The sequence below is a fragment of the Castanea sativa genome, chromosome 8 (genome assembly GCF_040712315.1).
Source record: "Castanea sativa cultivar Marrone di Chiusa Pesio chromosome 8, ASM4071231v1".
Taxonomy (NCBI): domain Eukaryota; kingdom Viridiplantae; phylum Streptophyta; class Magnoliopsida; order Fagales; family Fagaceae; genus Castanea; species Castanea sativa.
In genome coordinates, this window is record NC_134020.1 from 42,810,928 (window position 1) to 42,832,760 (window position 21,833).

The 21,833-nt window shown below is 31.3% G+C and overlaps 1 protein-coding gene and 1 non-coding gene across 2 annotated transcripts; both read left to right on the forward strand.

Moving 5' to 3' along the window:
- The first annotated feature begins 16,044 nt into the window (after positions 1 to 16,044).
- Positions 16,045 to 17,360, forward strand: LOC142607106 (zinc finger protein ZAT5-like). Its single transcript, XM_075778523.1, has one exon. It carries the CDS (start codon positions 16,303 to 16,305, stop codon positions 17,233 to 17,235), a length of 933 nt encoding a protein of 310 aa, XP_075634638.1. The 5' UTR covers positions 16,045 to 16,302; the 3' UTR covers positions 17,236 to 17,360.
- A 3,770-nt stretch (positions 17,361 to 21,130) lies between these two features.
- On the forward strand, positions 21,131 to 21,203 carry TRNAV-UAC (transfer RNA valine (anticodon UAC)). Its single transcript has one exon. It is a non-coding gene; the product is annotated as a tRNA-Val (tRNA).
- Positions 21,204 to 21,833: the final 630 nt, after the last annotated feature.

Sequence of the window (21,833 nt, forward strand, 5' to 3'; positions counted from 1 at the left end):
TACTGCCCCTTATTATGTTCATGAAATATTGGAAGTTATCAAATTGAAAGTTAATTTATTGTTTGTATTAATATATTGAAAGTTTACTTGACTGATAATTTCAACCAATTGATTGTAGATTTGTAGTCGGTGGGTTTACAAAGGCCACAGAAGTCAAATGACAGTTAGATGGAAGAAAAAGAGCTTAGAGATAGTTTAGAAGAAGTGACTTGGAGAGTACCCCTTAGGCTCTAACTGAAAAAGATGTGACATGCTTTTGAGTAAAGCATAAACCAAGGCACACAGGATTGTGCAGTTGAGGAGAGAAAAAAAAATGATAAAAATTCTGTTTGAAGAAAGCATTCAGCAATTTTCTTTTCTGTTAAATGCAGCCAATTATAAAGATGTAATTAATTCTCTGTTAAAATGAGATTACACAAATTATCACTTGCTAGGCCATCGACTCCATTTCTGATTTCAAGAGTTTGTAGAGATGTATGGGTTAGTGATAAAAATACAAATAGTTTTATTTATTTATTAGTAAAACACTCTTAACTTGCATTAATTAGTTTGTTGTAGTGCTCCTCAAGGATGATTTGAGTCCACTCATCAATAACATTCAAATTAATAAGCTCACAATATTATTATAAAGAGTAGTGCTACATTGTAGGCTACGTTGATCTTACAAATTGATATGTCATCAATTATATAAAAACAATTTAAATGTTCACTTAGTTGAAGCTCATCAATTACATTTATTGTCACATCAATTTGTAATTTGTAAAAATTAATTAGTGTCTTGGTCTGATGTTAAAAAATTTTCATTAAGAGTTGACACCATAAATTAAAACTCTCTCAATTTTTTTTTTTCTTTTTTGTAATTTGTAAGTTTTATACGGTAAAATTTGTACCGTAATAGTGCTTTTAGAATTTTCCTACTACAAACCATAAAGCATTAATCAATTAGATAACGTAATTTCATTGGCCCTGTTACTTTGAATGTCAGACGGCATGTCTCATACTCAAATTAATAAATATCATTTGCAAGTATTTTTAGTCTTTTACAACAATAGATTTCAAATGTAAAAGTGTATTTAGTATTATGTTATTTAAATTTTAAATAAAGTGACATTCTGTATATTGTTAGAATTAAAATTTATCAATAAAATTTTAACTGTAAAAAATGGATTTTCTCCATTTCACATTCAATTAAAATAGAGTGAGTCCTTAACGCATGGTAGATATTCTGTTGTAGAATAGTGCCATTTTTTTTTTGGGATAATATATATAATAGAACCCTTTTGTTGATTTAAAAAATTGAGAAAAAAAATTTAGAAATTTTTTACCTCTAATTCATGCGAGATAAAATATTTGTTTACACGCATTTTCATCCACTATTTCACACACATATTCACAATTGATGTAAGAATGTTACATTTTAGCACCAAAATATATATATATATATATATATATATATATATATATATATAAAAGATGTGAAATAGAATATGTGGAAATCATAACTCTTCCTAACAAATTTTGAATAAAAAATAACTAGGACCTTTCACCTTAAATTGATATTTCATATATCACACCCATGACCCATCATCACATGCATATATGTACGCAACTCCTCTACTTTCCTTTGCCTCCTTCTAAGTGGGGACTTCGTGATCTATACACTTTTTTTCTTTACATGTAATTAAACTTGGATATCTTTGTATTATGAGTCACCTTAACAATCACGTTGTCAAGGCATGGTAGCTTGTTTAGTAACAGCCAAGAAACATTGTGATAGACTCGTGCTTGTTCACTTGTTTGTGTGTAGTGGCAAGCTTGTTTGTGTACAAACAAGAAAAGTCTGTTTGTTTGTCATGTTCTAAGGGTTCTTAATTGCAACCAACCTAATCTTTATTTATCATGAGTGGCTCAAAAAAACTTCTCTGTCTCTCTCTCTCTCTCTCTCTCTCTCTCTCTCTCTCTGTGTCTAATCAGTGACGTTTAGACTTTAAACACATTAAGTGGAGTGAGTACTAAGTTCACTAGTACTAGTCCACTGCATGTAGTATTTTACTCCAAAAAAGAAAAGAAAACTGTGTTATTCTCAGTCTTTATCTCTGTAAAGACTAAAGAGCCTGTCATATAAAACAAAGTTCCAAGTATGAACTTGATGACTGTTTCTTTGTCCAGCTCTTCGGTACAAATTAAATAATGCTATCTGATAATGATTTGTTAATTTGGAAATAAACTATACTTGAATAACTCTTTGTTAATTCAATTAGTATAATATATTGGTTGAATGGTGACAACTGTAGGAGCTGTGTGCAACCAAGAGAAAAGCAATGAGACTAGAAATTCTTAATTCTTAATTTTTTATGCTTTGGTTTTCTCTAATTTTTTTGAGGGGGCTAAGTATTCTTAATTAGTTAGTAGTTAAAGAAAGAGACATGCACCAGCTAAGCACTAATCATGCCCAACATTGGTAAGTTGCTACGCTATGGGGGATCAACTCAGCTTATCTTATAATTATTGCCTTTAACTAGAGAATCTAACTTCAGGTACTTTGTTAGAGCATTGTGTTGGAACATTTTAATATTAAATAATTAAAATGAATAAATTTTATAACATAAATTTAAAGATGTGGGAGTGAATGTGGAAGATGAGGAGTTAGTAAAAAATGTTTAATCCCACATTGAAAAGGAGATAAACTATTTTGTTCTTTTTAATTGTGGTGATTAATTATGAATCGTCTCAAATATCGGCCAGATACGCGTGCAAGGGAGGTGAAGGGTGGAGGTGTCTAGCCATACGACACTTGTTTTGTATTAACAAGTCGAGACTCCGCACTATTCACACATTTAAAAATTATCTCCTTAAAGAGAGCGAGCCGCCGCGCCTCCAAATAATGTGTAATCTCTTTCTTTAAATTAATAAAAAATCTTGAATATTAATGTGTTCATTTTCTCAATTATGCTAAAATTAACTACTATAAATTTTATTATAAAAATATTTCATACATATATGATAGAATTTGTAGCATGGATCCCTGCCATCACTAAAAAAAAAAGTAATTAAAAAATTTGTTTGTTATGCTATTGATGTGGTACTATACACATTCATTGCTATATGAGCTTGTAAATCTTCTTGAAATAAAATTGATAATGTTTTTTACATTTTCCTTTTGATATAATTAAGGAGGCAATTATGTAGTTTGTACTGAGTATTTCAACCAAGTATGTTGAGGGAGAAGCCAATGCTGTACCCCAATTTTTGATACCTGAACTAAATCTTCATAAGATCTAGCTTCGAATTTTAAAGGCTTTGTAACTCATACTGCTACTGCTACTGCTACTGCTACTGCTACTGCTACTGCTACTGCCACTGTTTACTTTTTAATTTTAGGATAAATTACAATAAATTATCCTAAACTATCACATTATTTGTAATGAGCCCACAAAAAATCTTTCGAAATTGGCAATCAATCCTTTAGTTTCATTCAAACTATTAATCCATTTGATTCTAAATTTCTTCAATTTAAATGAATTTAATAAGGGAAAAGAACTATATGCAATTTTGATTGAAGCTAGGGAATTGATTACTGATTTTAAGCTTTAGGGAATACATCATAAATTGATAATTTTTTATTTTCCTTTTTTTTTAATTTAACTTCAATTATAGTATAAACTTTATTATTATTATTTTTTTTAATAAAAAAGTTTCATTATTGGTTTCTGGATTTTGTGAGCACATAAGTTTTCATTCAATTCTTGATTAACAAACTGGGTTAGGAACTTAGGATGAGCCCCAATCTAGACATAACTAATTGGTACGTAAACAGGTCTACCTAATTACAATAACTTAAAATTCAAAGTACGTAGATCATAGTGACACACTTATATACAATATCATATTTTCTTTTTCTTCGCTTTGACTAGCATTCTCTCATGCTCAAGCTCAACCATGCGTATCAAGCTTTTTCTTGGCTTAACATTTTATGCGAGGCTAAAATGAAAGATCCATGTGTTATGGTGTGTGTTAATATAGGTGTTTTAGTTAGCCCAACTGATGAAGTTTTTTATAGTTAAATAAAAAATTTGAGATTCAATCTCCGTGTACACAAAAAACCGATTGATATTTTAGTCTGATAATAAAAAACGCAATCGTCAGATGGACGTTATAAATTAAAACTTTACACACACATATATATATATATATATAGAAAGAAGTAGATTTCTTTCTCATTAGTGATCCAATTGTTGGAATGAGGCTATGAATTGCAACCTGCAAGTTAAAAAAATGTTGATTAAAGAAAGAAGAATGCTTTAGTCAAATAATAGCTTCAACAAAATGACAATTGCAACTATAATTTTTCATGCCTCACACAACTAATCACGTTAGTTTTGTCACGCCAATAAGAATATGCCCTCCTTGATTAGCTCCACCCCTGTTGACCTTCGAATTATTACTACTATTCCTTTAACCTATTTATTTATCGTAAAAATATGGTGGGCTGAAATTATATCAAAGACATGCGCAAATTAATTTGAGATTTACGATTGGGAAAAATTCAGTTTAGCCAAAAATCTTGAATATTTTTTTTTTAGAAGAAAATATATTGAAATTTGGTTTTTTTTTTTTTTTAAGTCCAAAAGTAATCTGGAAATGTTAACCAGTATATATACTATTTTATCCATTTGTCTATGATTTAGATAGGGGTGTCAATGTTCGACCCAACCCGCAAACACGACACGAACCTGACACAGGTTTTTTCGGGTTAGGGTTGAGCCTTAATGGGTTTGGGTCATAAACGGATCGACCCGAAAGCGACACGATAAGAAACAGGTCATAAGCGGGTCAACCTGTGTAACCCGCAATAGACACGTTTGACACGCCAATTTATTTGGGTCAAACCTGAAATGACCCGCTTAACACAACCCGTTTAACTCATATAACAAATAAATATTTATTTTATTTTAGATTTGTCAAATACCTTTTATATCCAACATATATTTTAAATTTAAAAATAAAAGTGAGTAATTACAAAAATTTACAAGGGATATAATTGAAAATTGAAACTTTACAAACCCTAAATCTCTAAACCCTACAAACCCTAAACCTCTAAACCTTCTTATAAATATCTAATTTTTTTTATTTTATTTCAGCCGTACTTTTTTTCACACGCCAATTCTCATACTGTTGATGCATGATCATATTTTGTAACTACTAATACTTTTTTTTTTTTTGGCATAGAACTTGCACAAATGAAATTGGATGACCTTGTGGAAGATGTTATGAATTTGGATTTCAACAAAGAATCTATGGATGATAATCATGGTCATAGTCAAGATTAGCCTACTATTTACTCAAATTTTTTCAATATTGATACTTAGCATTTGGCGAGTTCCAAGGATATTATATTTTTGTTGAACTAAGTTATTATGAATTTGGGCTGAAGTGTTGCACTTCTTTTGGAGTGTAAAGAACTTATTTCTAGATGAATATTATATTTTTGTTGAACTATATTATTTTGAACGTGGGTTGAAGACTTGAAGTGTATGCATTGCTTTTTGAGATGTAAAAAAAATTAATTTTAGATGGATGTTATATTTAATATTATGCAGGTTGAAATGGGTTGTGTTATATTCGTGTCAACCCAACACGACTCGTTTATTAAGCATGTTAAATGGGTTGGGTCAGGTCAACCCGCCTTATTAACAGGTTGGGTTAGGGTTGAAGGATCCTGACACGATTATTAAATGGGTCGGGTTAGGGTTGAGTCATTTAGTAGAATACCCCTACCTCGACACGACACGAACTCGACACGCTAACCCGAATTGACACCCCTAGATTTAGACATGCAACTTGTCTGCCAATAGGTAAAGAAAAACAAAAGAATGGAAAGCAATAATTAGAACAATTTATTCATGGGTTTCAGTTATAAAATTTTTTGTTGCTGAATACAAGATATAGGATTCAATCCCTACTTACATTAAATATCAATTTGTATCTTAGTCATAATAATAAAAAACGACCATTAAAAACGGATATCATAGGATAAACACTACTTCCTTTCTCTTTTTTCTTCTTATTTTTGGGTTCAATATTGTTTTGGCATGCTGTAATAAATTGTCACGTGGACTTCAGTTATTTTCTGTGTACTATATTTTAACAATATTCAAATGTCAAAGATGGGTAGTTGATTGACAGCCATGAAAAATAATAATAGGAGAATATGAATATGTTTGTTTGTGCAGTAACAGCCAACACACATTAAATATAAATGAAAAGAACATGTCTTTACTCTTTAGTCTTTTCTTTTGTTAAATTATTATTATTATGACGTAATAATATAAGGATGTGCTTAGTTGCAAATGAACCTGTCCTCATGTCATGAGTGGCTCACAAGCTTCGTTTCCCTCAGTCAGTGACGTGTGAACCAAGGAAGTCAATACCGTACTGGAGGCTGTACCGGTTTGGCCACCGGTACGGTATATTTCGGATACCGGTCAATACCGGTGTACCGTTTCGGGTTTACCGCTATTTTATATATTTAATATATATATATATATACACACACACACATACACACAAAATCTCTATTTACCATAAAACATTACCTCAAAAATCCATGTTTACAATAAAACATTACTTCAATTGTTCATTGCATACAAACTTACAAAGAAAAAAAAAACACAATATAAAAGAAATTTGTTGAGACTTGAGAGTGAGATGCGGAGAGGGAGAGAAGTGAGAATGAGAGAGTGAGGGAGAAGAGAAACCGAAGCAGAGAGTGAGAGAAGTGAGAACTGTAAAATAAATTTTGTTGAGACTTGAGACTTGAGAGTTGAGAGTGAGACGCAGAGAGGGAGAGAAGTGAGAAGAGAAACCGGAGAAGAGAAACAGAGAAGAGAAATGGAGGCTGCGGCAAAACAGAAAGGGAAGATAGTGATTTTAGGGTAAGCCAAAATTACTATCTTGCCCTTAAAAAAAATCCCTAATTACAAAAAAAAAAAAAAAAAAAAAAAAAAAAACCCAGAACACATTTCGGACCGGTATTCCATTACCGGCCGGTACGGCCGAAATCTTCCGGTAAGGCCGGTACAAGGCCGGTACACCCGGTATTTTTACCGGTACGGTACTGGGGGTGTACCTGTACCGGGGTATTGGCCGGTACGGTATGTACCGGCCGGTACGGTACGAAATCGCCCCCCCTGGTGTGAACTGTTGAAGTGGAGCGAGTATTAAGTTCACTACTCAAATGTTGTATAATATCTTTTAAATACATTAATTAATTAATTAAATTACCATTTACTCCCTTTTGTTTGGTGGTACGACAATTTAATCTTTACGATTTTTTTTTGTATTTAAATTTTTTATATATCTACTGCACATCTTTAGTGCGATGGTCACTTTATAGATATAAGTGTTTGTAGGGTGTGAGGTGTGAGGGGCAAAGGGCAGGGTTTAAGTTTCCAGGAGGGAGCTTCACACACATATACACTTAGATTAGGTTAGAGTAGAAATTCTATCTTGTATAAAAATAAAAAATAAATCCCTTAAATTTTTACTAAAATAAAATAGTCAAAGTTTCATATGAATTAACAAATTATATGTTTTTTATTTTAACATATTACCCATGATATCCTCTACTTTCTTATTCCTCCTCTTCTTCTCGAGAATTCACCTGAATTCTTCTACTTTGAACCCAAAATATGCAATGCAATTTAAGTAATTAGTGGTATTTAAATAAATATTTAAATTACCCAAAAAAGCAAGAATTTCACACTTGACTTTAGTTTTTATTTATTTTTAATAATCCCATAGTTACAGTAGGAAGGATGCATTTGAACCATAAATGTCTTCCTTAGAAACGTTAGGAAGTGCCAAGCAATTAATTTACAACTACAAGGCTCTAATTAGCAAAGATAAAGGTATTTAATATTTTTGTATAGTGTCTCTCATAAAATTTCACTCATGTGTAACACAATTGAGATGACTCTTATTTTGGATGAAACCCAAATGACTATTTTAGGTCAAATTTTAGGGGCTTTAAATATAAAAATTAAATTTTGTTTGAATTAAATTGTGATAAATCCAAACCATGAGGAGATAAATTATAAATTATCCAATTAATTAAAAAAAATAATTATTTTTTTTGAGTCTATTTTTAATGTGAATGCTATCGTTTGGGTGATATTTATATGATATATAGATTTATAAGTGCTTATCTCCCCCTAAAATTCAGTATATTTTTAAGATGGATTTTTAACATACTATTTTAGTTTAGGGTGAAGCTTCTGCACAGTGCATTTTGGACATTTGTTCACATCAGATCACGTCCATTGCAAAGGTGCATTGGACAACGGCCATATTCTTTAGTTTATTTATATGGTAGTTATCTAAAATGAATATTTTAAAAAATTAGGGCTTGTTAATTGACACCAGAAATTGGGGTTTTTACTTGTTGAAACAAATGGGCTGTACTTTTTTTTTTCTTTGGAGGGGGGGGGGGGGGTGTGGGTGAAGTTTGTTTTGTTTATATTACTAAGTCTTTAACTCTTTCTCTCTCATTTGTGTTATGATTATGTAAAACAAGCTCCATAAAATCAACATCGACAGAGATGACATTAAATCTGTAAGGCTGCTATATGTGGATGCTTTTACTGAAGACTTCTTTCTAATTAATTTATCACAAAGAAATCAAGATAGCTAAAATAATTAGCACTTAGAGATCTCAATATAAATATAAAAAATAGTTGTTTCTTCTCCACCAGCATTTTGGCGCTATGATTAGATTAATAACAAGCTGGAACTTATTAAAATTGTATCTTGGGTTCACATGTGTAGGCAATTATGCTAACTAAAACTGGTCCAAGTTTACATGGGCAAGAAAGTTATGGATCAAAATTAGTTGATGATGCAAGAGTTTGACAGTAATGTGTCAAGAACTCTTTGGCACATCAAAACTTATTTAAATATGAAGTAGCCCCACTCTTTGTACATAGCGTGAGGAAGACGCGTGAAAGATATCAATCCAATTACATAATACTAAAAAGCACGCCATACACACATAATATATAGTGTTTGTAATGAACATTTATAAGTTATATATGATCTCTCACCTACACTAAAAAGAAAATTTGTTAATTTCTTGATTTTTTTTTTAATGGGAAGACAAAGAACTTTATTAATACTGAAAAGCAACAAGAACATTTTTGTTTCGAAACCCAAGCAATCAAAAGTGTCAAAGACATGTTTTGCTAGTAAATGAACAGATTTATTACCTTGCTTACCTATACGGAAAATTTCAACTCTACAAAACTCATGAATACCCATCAGACCATAATTAATGTGTTGATTTAAATAAATAAAAAAGAGTTTCAACTTATAGCGTTTGTTCTTGATAATACCTCTTTATCATCAGATCAAAACACCAATCGGTTTTTTGTCTAGATTAGAATTGAACCTCAAATCTCTTATTCAACTATCAGTGATTTTACCAATTGAGCTAACTAAAATTCATAATTAATATATTAATTTCATTATAAAGAATAATAATTATGAATTATTATAAGTTCTAAATACTATGGTATCTCTCTCTACATATATATCATTTTTATTTTAAAGGGAAAAAGTATATGGTAGCAAAAGATGTAACGTTTTGTGGCCTGAAGATAGGAAACAAGGTATATCTTTTTCTTGAATTTTTTTTTGAAGTATAATCTTATATGAGTTTGAGTATAAATGAGAGAAAGAAGAATGCTTTACTTGCTTCCACCGACTTTATAAAAAAAAAACAGTGGCAGCAATTAGCAGTATCAAACAGTACACACACACCTCTCAGGCTCTCACCTTACGTGCCTCACACAACTTTATAACCAAAATCAACGTTACGCCAAGAATCGCCCTCTTTTTTCTTTTTTCTTTTTTCTCACTCCAAAACTTCACTATTCATTGAACCTTTTTAGCATGAAATATTCATTTCCTTCAAATACACTTCTCTATACTGTTCTGGACTGAAAAAGGTCATATGGTTAGTGGACCTAATTTGGATCAGTACTAATTACACCCATTTAATTATCCTAATAAGTCTATATGAAAAGGAATGGAATTATTGCTTAATGCTTTTGTTGATAACTTTAATATATTTCCTAAACCCGTAATGCTTTAGGTAGCAAACCTAATTGTTGTTACTAGGCCAACCTATCCATCATCTGAGACCATTAATTTCCAAATTCTAATCCACTCAAAGTATATATCCCAACTCCCAAGTACAGTTTAGGTTTTGAATGGCCAATCCTACCACTACACTAATTAAGTTTTAAATTCACTAATTAGAAATTTAGAATTCACCCATCTCAAAGAGAGAAAAAAACAGGGGCATCTTGAACAATTTAAGGTCTTGATTGAGTGAATGAGTTTAAGTAATTCCTCTTAAAGGGTTGAATTTTGGTTTAATTGCTTTTATGGCTTCCAAAATTAATTGGCCCATCTGGCCATTTCCTAGAATTATATTCCTCTATTGATTGGTGCAAAGATAATCTACTTGTCTAACAAATCATATCTTTGTTTTAGGTAATGAAGTTTGCCTTTCTAATATACACTTTTTCCACCTTTCAATTTATCTACTTTTACGTGAAAGAATTTTTCCTTCAAACCTCCACCACCAATTTATAACTTGATGATTCAATGATCATTTATTTAGATTTAAATTATAAGAAAGAAGTTATTTAAACAAATCATATAATTATCAATCGGGTTATAAAATTAGAAATACACATAGATAATCGTCTGAATTATTATTTAATGGCAAAAAGAAGCTCTGTAAGTTAGTCATATTGATTAGTCTTCTTTACAAGTAAAATTAGGGTTAAAATTCTCATATCCTCCTGGTTGTAACAATTGAATTAATACTATTTATTGAGTTGAAAGTTCAATCCCTAACAAAAGTTATATAATGAATATCCTAATCAGATAGGAAGCTACTTTTCTCAAAATATCTACTATTCCTTGAAAAGGAATATATGAGGGCCAGTGTAATCTAGTCATGCTAGAAAGATATATAGAAACACCAACGTGACAAAGAGTAAGTTCCAATTTTTATTTTTATTTTTATTTGTTTACGTGGTTCATGCATAACCTTTTGCGATTAGGCATTCTCATTATTATTGTCTTGGCTGTTTTCTTTACTTGTGTGGTCGCTAATCACAATAATTCACAATTTATCCACTAGGCTAGGGACAAAGAATACAAATAAATTTTTAGCTTAAATCGTGCTATCACCGCTAATGACAATGCACGTAGATTCATGCTTCACTAGAGGAAATAATAACATATACTCCACACATTTTTGGTAGACAAGATAGATTCGTTATGCCAATAACTTTTTTTTTTTTTTTTTTAATTATTTATTTTTTTATTTTTAGAATAGTTATGCCAATAACTTATTGGCATAAACTGGGATAATAGTATCACAATAATGGCACACAGTATATTAATATACTGTGCGCCATTATTTAACCCCATATTTTGGCTTTTTAATTAATTAATTATTCCCAATAGAATCATTGAAAAATGAAGCGTGGTATCCATCAAGGTTAATCCTCTTTGGCTATTTGAAGAACTAAGTGTAGGAATACTCTAATAATTGCAGTCACATTCTTTAATTAATAGATTCCACCTAATAAAATCAAATACTTATAAATAATAGTAGATTCATTCATTAAGAGAAAAAAAAGAAAAAAAAAAAGTGATAGATTCGTACGGATATGGGGTGATAATTACTTGTGAAGTAAGATATAGATTATACTTTATAGAGAGTCGCCGTTCCCACTAAATAACTCAATTCACAATACAGTAAAAAAAAAAAAAAAAAGAGAGACTGAATTCACTGATGTTAGGTACAAGAAATGATACTACGTATTTGGTAAATATTTTTTGTTTTTCTTTAACTAATGGATCCCGTAAATCAAAAGGCATATTAGTTGAATTAATGTAATGTAACCAAGCATCTACGCAATATATAATGTGTAGTCTAATCATTGTGATAAAAGATTTAAATAACCATGGTTATAACTTATAAGAGTTTTTTTTTTTTTTTTGAGAAGGAACTTATAAGAGTTAGTAGACCATTATTCCACCCAAAAAAAAAAAGTAAGCAGACCAATTATTATTCTTATTATTTTTATGAATAATTAGCTAGCAGACCAATTTAGTTGGCATTATCTTTGTGCTACTATAGACTTCAAAGAAGCATTGTATCAAATGAAGTTGGTCAACGGTTCATGAACCCAGTTGATTAATTTAAAGATATTAAGGACATTTTTCACATGTTTTAGCAAAAAAGAAAAAAAGGAGTACTGTAAAAAAGATAAGGAGAGATATCCTAACCAAATAAAAGATTTACCATATCATTCAATTTCAAGGACATGGGCTCCTCAAGAATTAAATAAAATTGTCAATGCAGTAATCCGTTCCCTTTATAAGGTCAAAGTTGGGTGGGGGAGAGTAAATCCGCCACGTGATCTATCCATATCGGACCTAGAGATAGAATGGAGGGGGACCATGGTCCATGGGCCCCCCGCTCAAAAAAAAAAAAAAAAAAATATATATATATATATATATATATATATATATATATATATATATATATATATATAAGACACGACTTGTGTCAAATGCATTAGTGTACTAATAATTTGACACATTGAAATATGGATACATGTCTAAAATTGAACTTGTGTCTGTATTTTAATGTGTCTAATGCAACTAATGTATTGGACATAATCCTAACCTTATAATATATTGCTAATTGTTTTATATATATATTATCAATATATTGTGATTTTCTTTTGAAGTAAATGTAGCTAAAATTTAAAAGTTAGATTTTCAACAACTAACCCACACCTATGCCCCCTCCTAAAATAAAACCAGAAATAAAAATTACTCCTAATAAATACCTATATAGGCTAAATTCAGCAAGTGCTAAGAACTGTATCTCGAGATTCTCAATTAATGATGAAAGTAAGAATAGAAAAGAGGATTCCCAATTTTTAAATATTTAAAAATTAGCCTCAAATTAGTTGTTTAACCCTCAAAAATTAAAAATTGATAAAAGAAAACCAAAAAACAAATTGGTCATCTGACCTATGTATTACTGTATTTGCACACATTGTGACCTTGTGTACTTGTGTGGTGTGTGTTATTTTCTACTTTTGCGGACATCAAAATAGGTTAAATATTTGGGACTTGGGATTTGGGTACCACTGTGATATTATTTGGCTCACATAAGTGATTTGAGAAAATTTTAACTTATGATGGCTATTTCTAATGATAACTTTTTATTATCAAATCAAGACATTAATCGATTTTTGGTGTAGGTAGAAAGCTTCAGATTTATTATTCAACCATCAGAAATTTTATCAGATCTCTTGTTTGTGTGTGTGTATGTTTTTTTTTTTTTTTTTGCTTTTTACTTGACAACACAATTTACTTCTTCTTTTTTTAAATTTGAAGAATATTGGACACAAAATTAGATAATAGATATGACTTTTGTTTGACTTTTAAGTTATATATAGAAAAGGTATAATATTTGATAAAGCAAATAATTCAGAAACATTTATTTTTCTTCTATTAATATTTTTTTAATACCAAATAAATGTTAACTTGAATTTTTATTAAAATTTGTGCTATGATTCCCTAACTCGGAATTCTGGTTTCATCCTTGTATCGACCAATCCAGAATAAATGGGTTGAGTAAGATCTAACAGATATTTGGGTTATCCAATTTTGTGAGCAGCCCTAGTTAGGTAGGACTTGGCTCCTATAGTTGAATTAGATGCCAACAGTAAGTACTACTCAATGGTATACTTTCAACATTTTTCTTTGAAATGATGTAATTTACGAAATATTATCCAGATTCAATGACTTTAAGCTTCCAATACCCACCAAAAATTTTTTTTGGTATAGAAGGATTAAGAAAAAGAATCAGTGCTTTTACAAAGGTTAAAAATATCCTTTTTTTCAAAGTTTCTCACTGTGAGCTGAGTTGACTAATTGGAACCATTAGCAATGGTACAAAATGCTGATGAATATTACAGTTAATACCTCAACTAAGTGGACCTGACTGACTGTATTGGAGACAAGCCGAATGTTTAGTCCCCCAATTAGTTTATTTTTTGTCAACTTAGAACCTCCCATGAAACTGAAATAATTTCATGCATATCTTCTTCCTTGCCATTGAAGATTAAAAAAAGGCTTACACTGTAATGGTATCACTAAAAATATATATAGCTCTGATCAGAACCAGTGTGGCTCAATTAAAGTATTTGAATAAAAGGCAATGTAAGCTTCCCAATTAATTTAAGTCATCTTAAGATGAAGTAAATTAAGTAAGCACATTTTAAAGTCTTAATCTTCTGCACAGAAGTTAATAAATCATGATATTATTATCAATGCTTGATCCTAACGGTTGTGCTAACTTGACTTAATAAACAACTAAATTGAAACTTAAGCTTAAGAATTATTTGTTTAATAATTGAAACCAACTTTTCAAAAGCGGAGAAGCAGCTCACATTTGGTTTAAATTGGAGAGGGTTAACTTTACAGTATATATCTAATATTTCCTAAACTTAAAAGGTGAATATAAAATAACATCATTTAAAATCAATTATCATTTATTATATAGTAGAATAAAATTTTATATAATGAAATGTTATATAACATATATCTTAATTGTGAAATTGATTATTTGCATTTTAAAACAAAAATAATATTAGGTGATTGGTGCATAAGTTAATATAACATGCTCAAGTATCTGTGATAAACCTATATTAAAGTGATAAAATTTAATCTTATATAAACAGATCGAGGTAGGCGAATTGTTAAAATAATTAAATGGTAAGGACGTTCTTCTCTTTTAAAAACCCTTAATCATAATGATTTTTTATTAAGTAATAAAATATGTCATGAGCCATGAGGTGAGGTAGCTGCAAATTCATCATGATGCCCCCAAGAGCACGAAATTAGGCACTCCTTAATTGAACAATGCCAAAAAATGACCCATGTCATAGACGTGTGTGGTACACAATTTTTACACACTCTCCCACCTTAACTAGAAGCTCAATCACTTGAGATAAGCACACAGTTGTCCCTTTCCTTCCTGTTGGGATTGGTACAGGGTGCCCCAAAACTACAACCCTACTCTCTCACAAGCTTTAGATGAGAGAGAAATAGAGTAGTAGTTAGCTAAGAGAAAAAGTAATAGGCTATGGCTTGCTTGAAAGCCACCCGAATCTCTCATTACTCAAATATATATATATATATATGTATTTATGTATGTATAATATGTATCAGAAGTTTTCTTTAAGAAGACATGGAGTGAATAATGAGAGAGTGGCATGCTTTTAACGTGCAAGCCCTTCGCCTTTCCCTTTGCCCTTTGCTTTAATGGGGTTTGTGTATATTCGTGTGACTTGGTCGGCATAGTGTGAGCTGAAAGAGAGTGAGAAACGGACCTAAACGTTAACATACACCCACCCTTCTTGAACTGTCTTTACCTCTAAATTTGCCTTTTTTCAGTTATGCTTTCTCTTTCTAACCAAATTCTCACCTCTAATTTTCACCTAACTCTATACTCTCTCTCTAAATATGTATCACTAAAACCTGCTTAGTGAAGTAACTAAAATATTAATCTAGCTGGTTAATTATGTATAGAAACAAATATGTATATCACACTTCAAGCACGCGCCAAATTAATGACAACATAACCGTATTAATTTTTTTTTAAAATAATTATAATATGTTGAAGAAAATTGAGTTTAAAAAATTGAGTTTAAATTTTAATAATGAAAAAAAAAATTGCAGAGAGAATAGGATTCTTCGAATATATAAGCGTACCCTTACTTGCATTTAAAGCGCGTTGAAAGTAAAACTTTTCTTGTTAGTAACACTTCGAAGGTTGGAAACGCAAGGAAGATTTTGGTGGCAGACTAATTTAAGGTAACTGTTCACTGGGGACGGCAATGCATTTGCATTGACTCCCAACAAAACTCTCTTAATATTTGTTACCACACACACACACACACACACACACACACACACATCAACAACAAAGCTATTCCTTACCATTCACTATATATATTAACACCCACTCTCCCAACCTTGCTTACTTCATTCCTCTCTTCTATCACTTTACTTCTTTGTATTCTCTCTATACTTTTCATCATATTCCTACTTTCTTTCTTTCTTTCTTTGTGTGAATAAGCTCTTTCCCTCTCTCTCTCTCTCTCTCTCTCTCTAGCTAGCTATTGCTCTTTTTTTCTAATGGAAGGTCAAGAAGAAGTAGCTGTCATGGGGTCTAATGGTCACACCCAAATCGTCAAAGGCAAGCGTACCAAGCGCCAAAGGCCCTTGTCTCCCTTTGATCTTGCTCTCACTTCTAGCTCATCAAGTGTTGGACTTGCTGGCAGTGGTAACACTAGTGATTATGCTTCGATTTCATCACCATCAGCAGGAACTAATTGCGAAGTGGATGTATACGAGAGCACTGAAGAAGAGGAAGACATGGCTAATTGTTTGATTCTTTTAGCCAAAGGTGTTGGTCCAAGGCAATCACCAGAATTAGCCACAACTACCACAACAACAACTACAGCTACTACTACAACCAAATCCGGGTTCTATATTTACGAGTGCAAGACTTGTAACCGGGCTTTCCCTTCATTTCAAGCCCTTGGTGGTCACAGAGCAAGTCACAAAAAGCCTAAGCCGATGATAGAAGAGAAAAAAGCAGCACCAACAGCAACAGTAACACCACCATCCACAGAATATGTTGAAGAAGCGCAAATCAATATCAGAAACAATTGTACTACTAGTGCTCCTCCAAAATATGTCCAAATTGGTGCAGCACCCAACAAAGCTTTGATCAATACCAACAACAACAACAACAAGACCAAAATCCATGAGTGTTCCATATGTGGTTTGGAATTTATGTCTGGTCAAGCCCTTGGTGGACACATGAGACGGCATAGATCAGCAGTAGCAGCATCACCAAGCCAAATGGTGACGATGGGCGTTGAAACAACAGTAAGTACCACTATGGAATCCAAGCACGTTGAGATCAAGCCAAGAAGAAATATTCTATCTTTGGATCTAAATCTTCCAGCACCAGAAGATGATTCTAAGTTCCAATTCACATCAGCAGCAGCACAACAAAGTCTTGTGTTCTCCGCCTCAGCCTTGGTGGATTGCCATTACTAGGATGTGAGGGAAACATAAAAAAATCAACAAAAAAAAAATTTATTGGTTATTCTTGATCAATGTGAATTATTATCATTATTTTAAGTTACTATTTTTATAATTAATATTCATACTTGTCAATTCTTTTAATTCATTTTTTTTTTTTATTGTTGTTTGCTATATTGATGATCTACTTGTTGAAGTTAGAGTACTTGAATACTTTGAGTAAGTAAGTGGTTAGTGTTCATGGTTGCCTTTCATTCACGAAAAGTGAGTGATGGGGCATCTTTTTTATTTTTTTTATTTCTTCTTTAATTTTGTATGTTCTTTTTTAAGTGGGAGAGCGATGTGTAACACTTAAGAGAGAGAGAGAGAGAGAGAGAGAGATATGGCCTGGCTAGGGTTTGGCAGCACCACCACCACAACCAAAAGTCGTGGATTAGGTTCCATTTTTGTGTGTTTCTTTGATTACAATAAAGTTAAACACACACACACTCTCTCTTTCTCTCTCTCACAAAGACACACAAACACACACAGTGACACAGATCAGTTTCATTAGAAGACAAAGAATAAATGGATAGAAAGCTGAGTTGGTAACTGCCATTGCCATACGTATCCACCTGTTTCTCTTATAATTATTTTGTTTTTTTGTTATTACTATATATATATATTACTATTGCTTTCTCTTTTTGTTTTTCTTTTTCTATGGTCCACCAAACTTTTAGCTCTAAGCCTAACAGTTACACCTAATTAACCAACTATCTCGTCCCTTACTTTGCAAGTCACTTTTGCTAAATTTGAGATCGTCTCTCTCATGGGGTCCTGAGTCCTGACCTTGCCGTAGTAATATTCTCCCAAGAAAGATACTCCTATGTCCTAACTCATACCACAAACTTACATTTGGACCATTTGGTTATAACTTACTTATTAAGGTCCGCATGATTATTTGGCCCCACTATCCATCTTGTTTTGGTAGCTCACTTGAACACTGGAATCAAATTCTTTCTTCATCAATTACATACCTTTTTTTTAGGTTATCCTTGTACTTTTTTTTATGACAATGTTAAGAATTACAATAAGTTTAGATTATATACACCCATTGGCAACATTTCAATAATTTACAAAAAAAAAAAGGGCAAAAAATGTTGTATTTATAACATTACTAAAAGAATTATCAACATTTAATTTCCTCTATGTCGTTGTTATGGGACTTAGGGTATGCTTAGCACCAACTTATAAGCTAGTTTTTTATTTTTTAGTTTTGATGTACAATTTTTTTAAAATTTCTTTTTTTTTTCAAAGTATAAATATAATTTAACATATTTTCAGTAAAAAGCTAAATAAGTTGTTCCTTCCCAAATGAACATTGGTGATTGATTCGTGTACTAATCATGTGTTGTACAAATTAATAAGTATCTTTTTGAGAGAGAGAGAGAGAGAGAGATATTTGGGAGACTAAGTGGCTTACACTAATCAATTGTGCAAGAGTTTGTAATGTGCACGTTTTGGTGAATAATGGTAACTGGTAAGCGAAGCATGTGGATACATTGCGTGAGATGTCCAAATTCATGGTGAGTGAGTGAGAGAGAGAGAGAGAGAGAGAGAGAGTGAAGATCATCATTGACATTTGGCCATCTAGTGGGGGGGGGGGGGGGGGGGGGTTGCCTTATTATTTAAAAACAATCAAATATTCTTCTCTACACTATTTTATGCAATAAAGGAGCCAACACAAAATGTTTTTATTTTTTCTGATTAAAAACAAAAATACTATTAATTCCTTTTATAAATTTAATTTGTTTTTTTTAATTCAATAGTTACAAGAAAGAGAGAATTTGTACTCTATATTTATTTGTTAAAAATACTATGAAGTGCCAATTGAGTAAGTTTTGACAGGTCACTCAACTACTTAAAATTGTAAGTTCTAGTTAGCTTAACTAGTAAAGTCTTTGAATAAGAGATTTGAGGTTCAATATTTGCATACACCAAAAGCTAATTGGTGTCTTGATTTGATAATAAAAGAGTTATTATTAGGAATGAGTGTCATAGATTAAATCTCTCTCTAAAAAAAAATAAAAAAAAAACTACTTAAAACTAGATATTTGTGTACACTAATAAAGACGGATACAATTGTGCCTACCGTTATTTTTTTTTTCTTTTTTTTTATAGAACCGTTATGGTTTCATTAATAAAAGTATATTTATTTACTTTGCATATAATTTACAGAAAAACATAGGAAGGTTAATGTAGATAATATGCCCTTATTTTTTAAACATAAAATTCTTCACAATTTTTTTTATTATAACCGTAAATTGTGATTAGAACAAATCGTTTTTTTTTTTTTGAAAAAATAGTAATACTTATTAAAACACAAACACGAAAATAATATATTGAATTTTTTGCATAATTAATTGTTACTTACTCAACATCAATTATAGCACTTATTAATCTTCTTTACCAATTTTCAACCTACTTTTATGGGTTCGTATTTTATGGTAAAATCCAAAATCAAATTGGTTTTTATCTTTCCAAATAAAGGAAGGATTTGGTTCGTCTAAAATTAAAATCCTACAAATTGACTTCAATTAATCAAGTACTAAAGGTTGTTTGATACGTGTATTTAAATAACAGTTTTTAAGTTTAAAATATTTTTAAAAAAATATGTATGAATAAAAAAATGTATAAAAATACGTATAATGTTATTTAAAAACTGAAAATTATTGTTTAAAAACATGTATCAAACACCCTATTACTCTCTTTAAAAAAAATTAACTAGTAATCAAGACGCGACAATGCCATGAATACGCAAAGCTGTCATGTCAGTTTGTCCAAAAAAAATTAGAGGTTCTATTTGAGTAATTTAGTTTGACTTCTCATCAAAAGTTGACATGTGGATATTTCTTTCTATATTGAAGTTGCTAGGCGTGGTCTCCAACTTCACAATCACAGCTGTATGGCTACCATAAATTCTTGGGGCTTTTCCTATTACGTGGGAAATTAAAATCCCAAAAATCCAAACTTTCTTTTCCTTTTTCTATAGGGAAAACTCCAAAATTTCTTGTACCATAACCTCTTTGCTTCACTGTGTTTCAATGGGTGGTTTTCTTTTTTTGCCCATAGAGACAAAGCCTCGAGTTCCCCGCAAAGTAAAACAACTATGAATTGTCTTCTCAATAAGGTCATAAGGTCATGAACAAACCACTCCAGACCAAAAACAAAAAGCCCCAAATGAATAAGCCTATTAATGGGGTTTGGTTTCCACATGATACCAAATCATCATTTGGACCAAATTTGGATTTTTTTTTTTCATTATTATCTTTTTGGCCAAAGTCTAATTAATCTGCTTCACAAATTTGGTTTGTTAGGTTTTTCACGGTCATGGTAGATAGTAGATACGCAATGAAAAGTTTGTGTACAAGTACAATGTATAAGAGATGATGCAAGTAAAAAAATGATTTATATTGTTTGAAAAGAATATGATTTCTTTTGTACTTTGAAAAGAATTGTTTGGGTCAGCGCTTTATTCTTTTGTGGGTCTACTCGGCGTGAACAGTGATTAGTCTCTAGTTGCAAAGTTTGAGGAAACACGGTGAAAAACCAAAAAAAAAAAAACATCTCAAAATTCTAACACGTAACTGGTGTAAAATTGTATTTTTTAATACTTTAAATCTGTTTTTCTTTTCCTTAGAGATGTAATTAAGAGTTGATTTTTGCTCCAACCTGAGCCTCCTTTTCAATACAAATGGTTCACTCTGGCTCAGGTATAGCTACTTTCAACTTTCAACTACTTGCACTAGTCCTTTCTGCATATATTAGGTCATGCACCATTAATAGATACCCAAACTGAAGGTCCAAGTCAACCTTAAGTATGATTGATTACATAGATATTAAAATTTTAAACACTTCCTGAGCAAAAGTTGTTGCTGTGGTGTAGTGGTTATCACGTTAGTCTTACACACTAAAGGTCCCCAGTTCGATCCTGGGCAGCAACAATTAAGCTCATTAGGCTTTTTTCGTTTTTGGCATCTTATTCTTATTTCATTTGGACCCATTTGACAATTTGGCAATTAGCCGAGCATTCACACTGGCACGCACTCGGATATGCCAAATGTAAGGTCTAATTGTAGGGAAACTTGAGATATGCCAAATTTTTTTTTTGGAGTGCTACAGTGCCATCGCAAATATAGGATGGCACTGTAGCAACTTTTCTATATCACAAATTATTATTTTAATGCTACTATAGAAACATTATATTATTTTAATGTGTAAATATATTATTTTAATGAGTAAAATAAGAAAATAAAAGTTTGGATATTGAGTATATTGTAAAATGACATGAGATAATTGATAAAATAACTTTTTGAGATGATAAAATAAAATAGTCTGAAAATACAAGATGTGAATGCTCTTAGACGGCTTTCATTCGTGGAAGTGTGGAGCCACGTTAAAATTCTGTCTCTTATTTTGTTGGGGAAAGAAGGAAAGTACATAAAATAAAATAAAAATTAAAAAAAAAATTGGCATCTTATTTCATTAGGGCCCAATTGACAAATTGGCAATTAGCCCATTGATGTAGGTTTCCATTGGTGGAACCACGTTAAAATTCTTGTCTCTTATTTTGT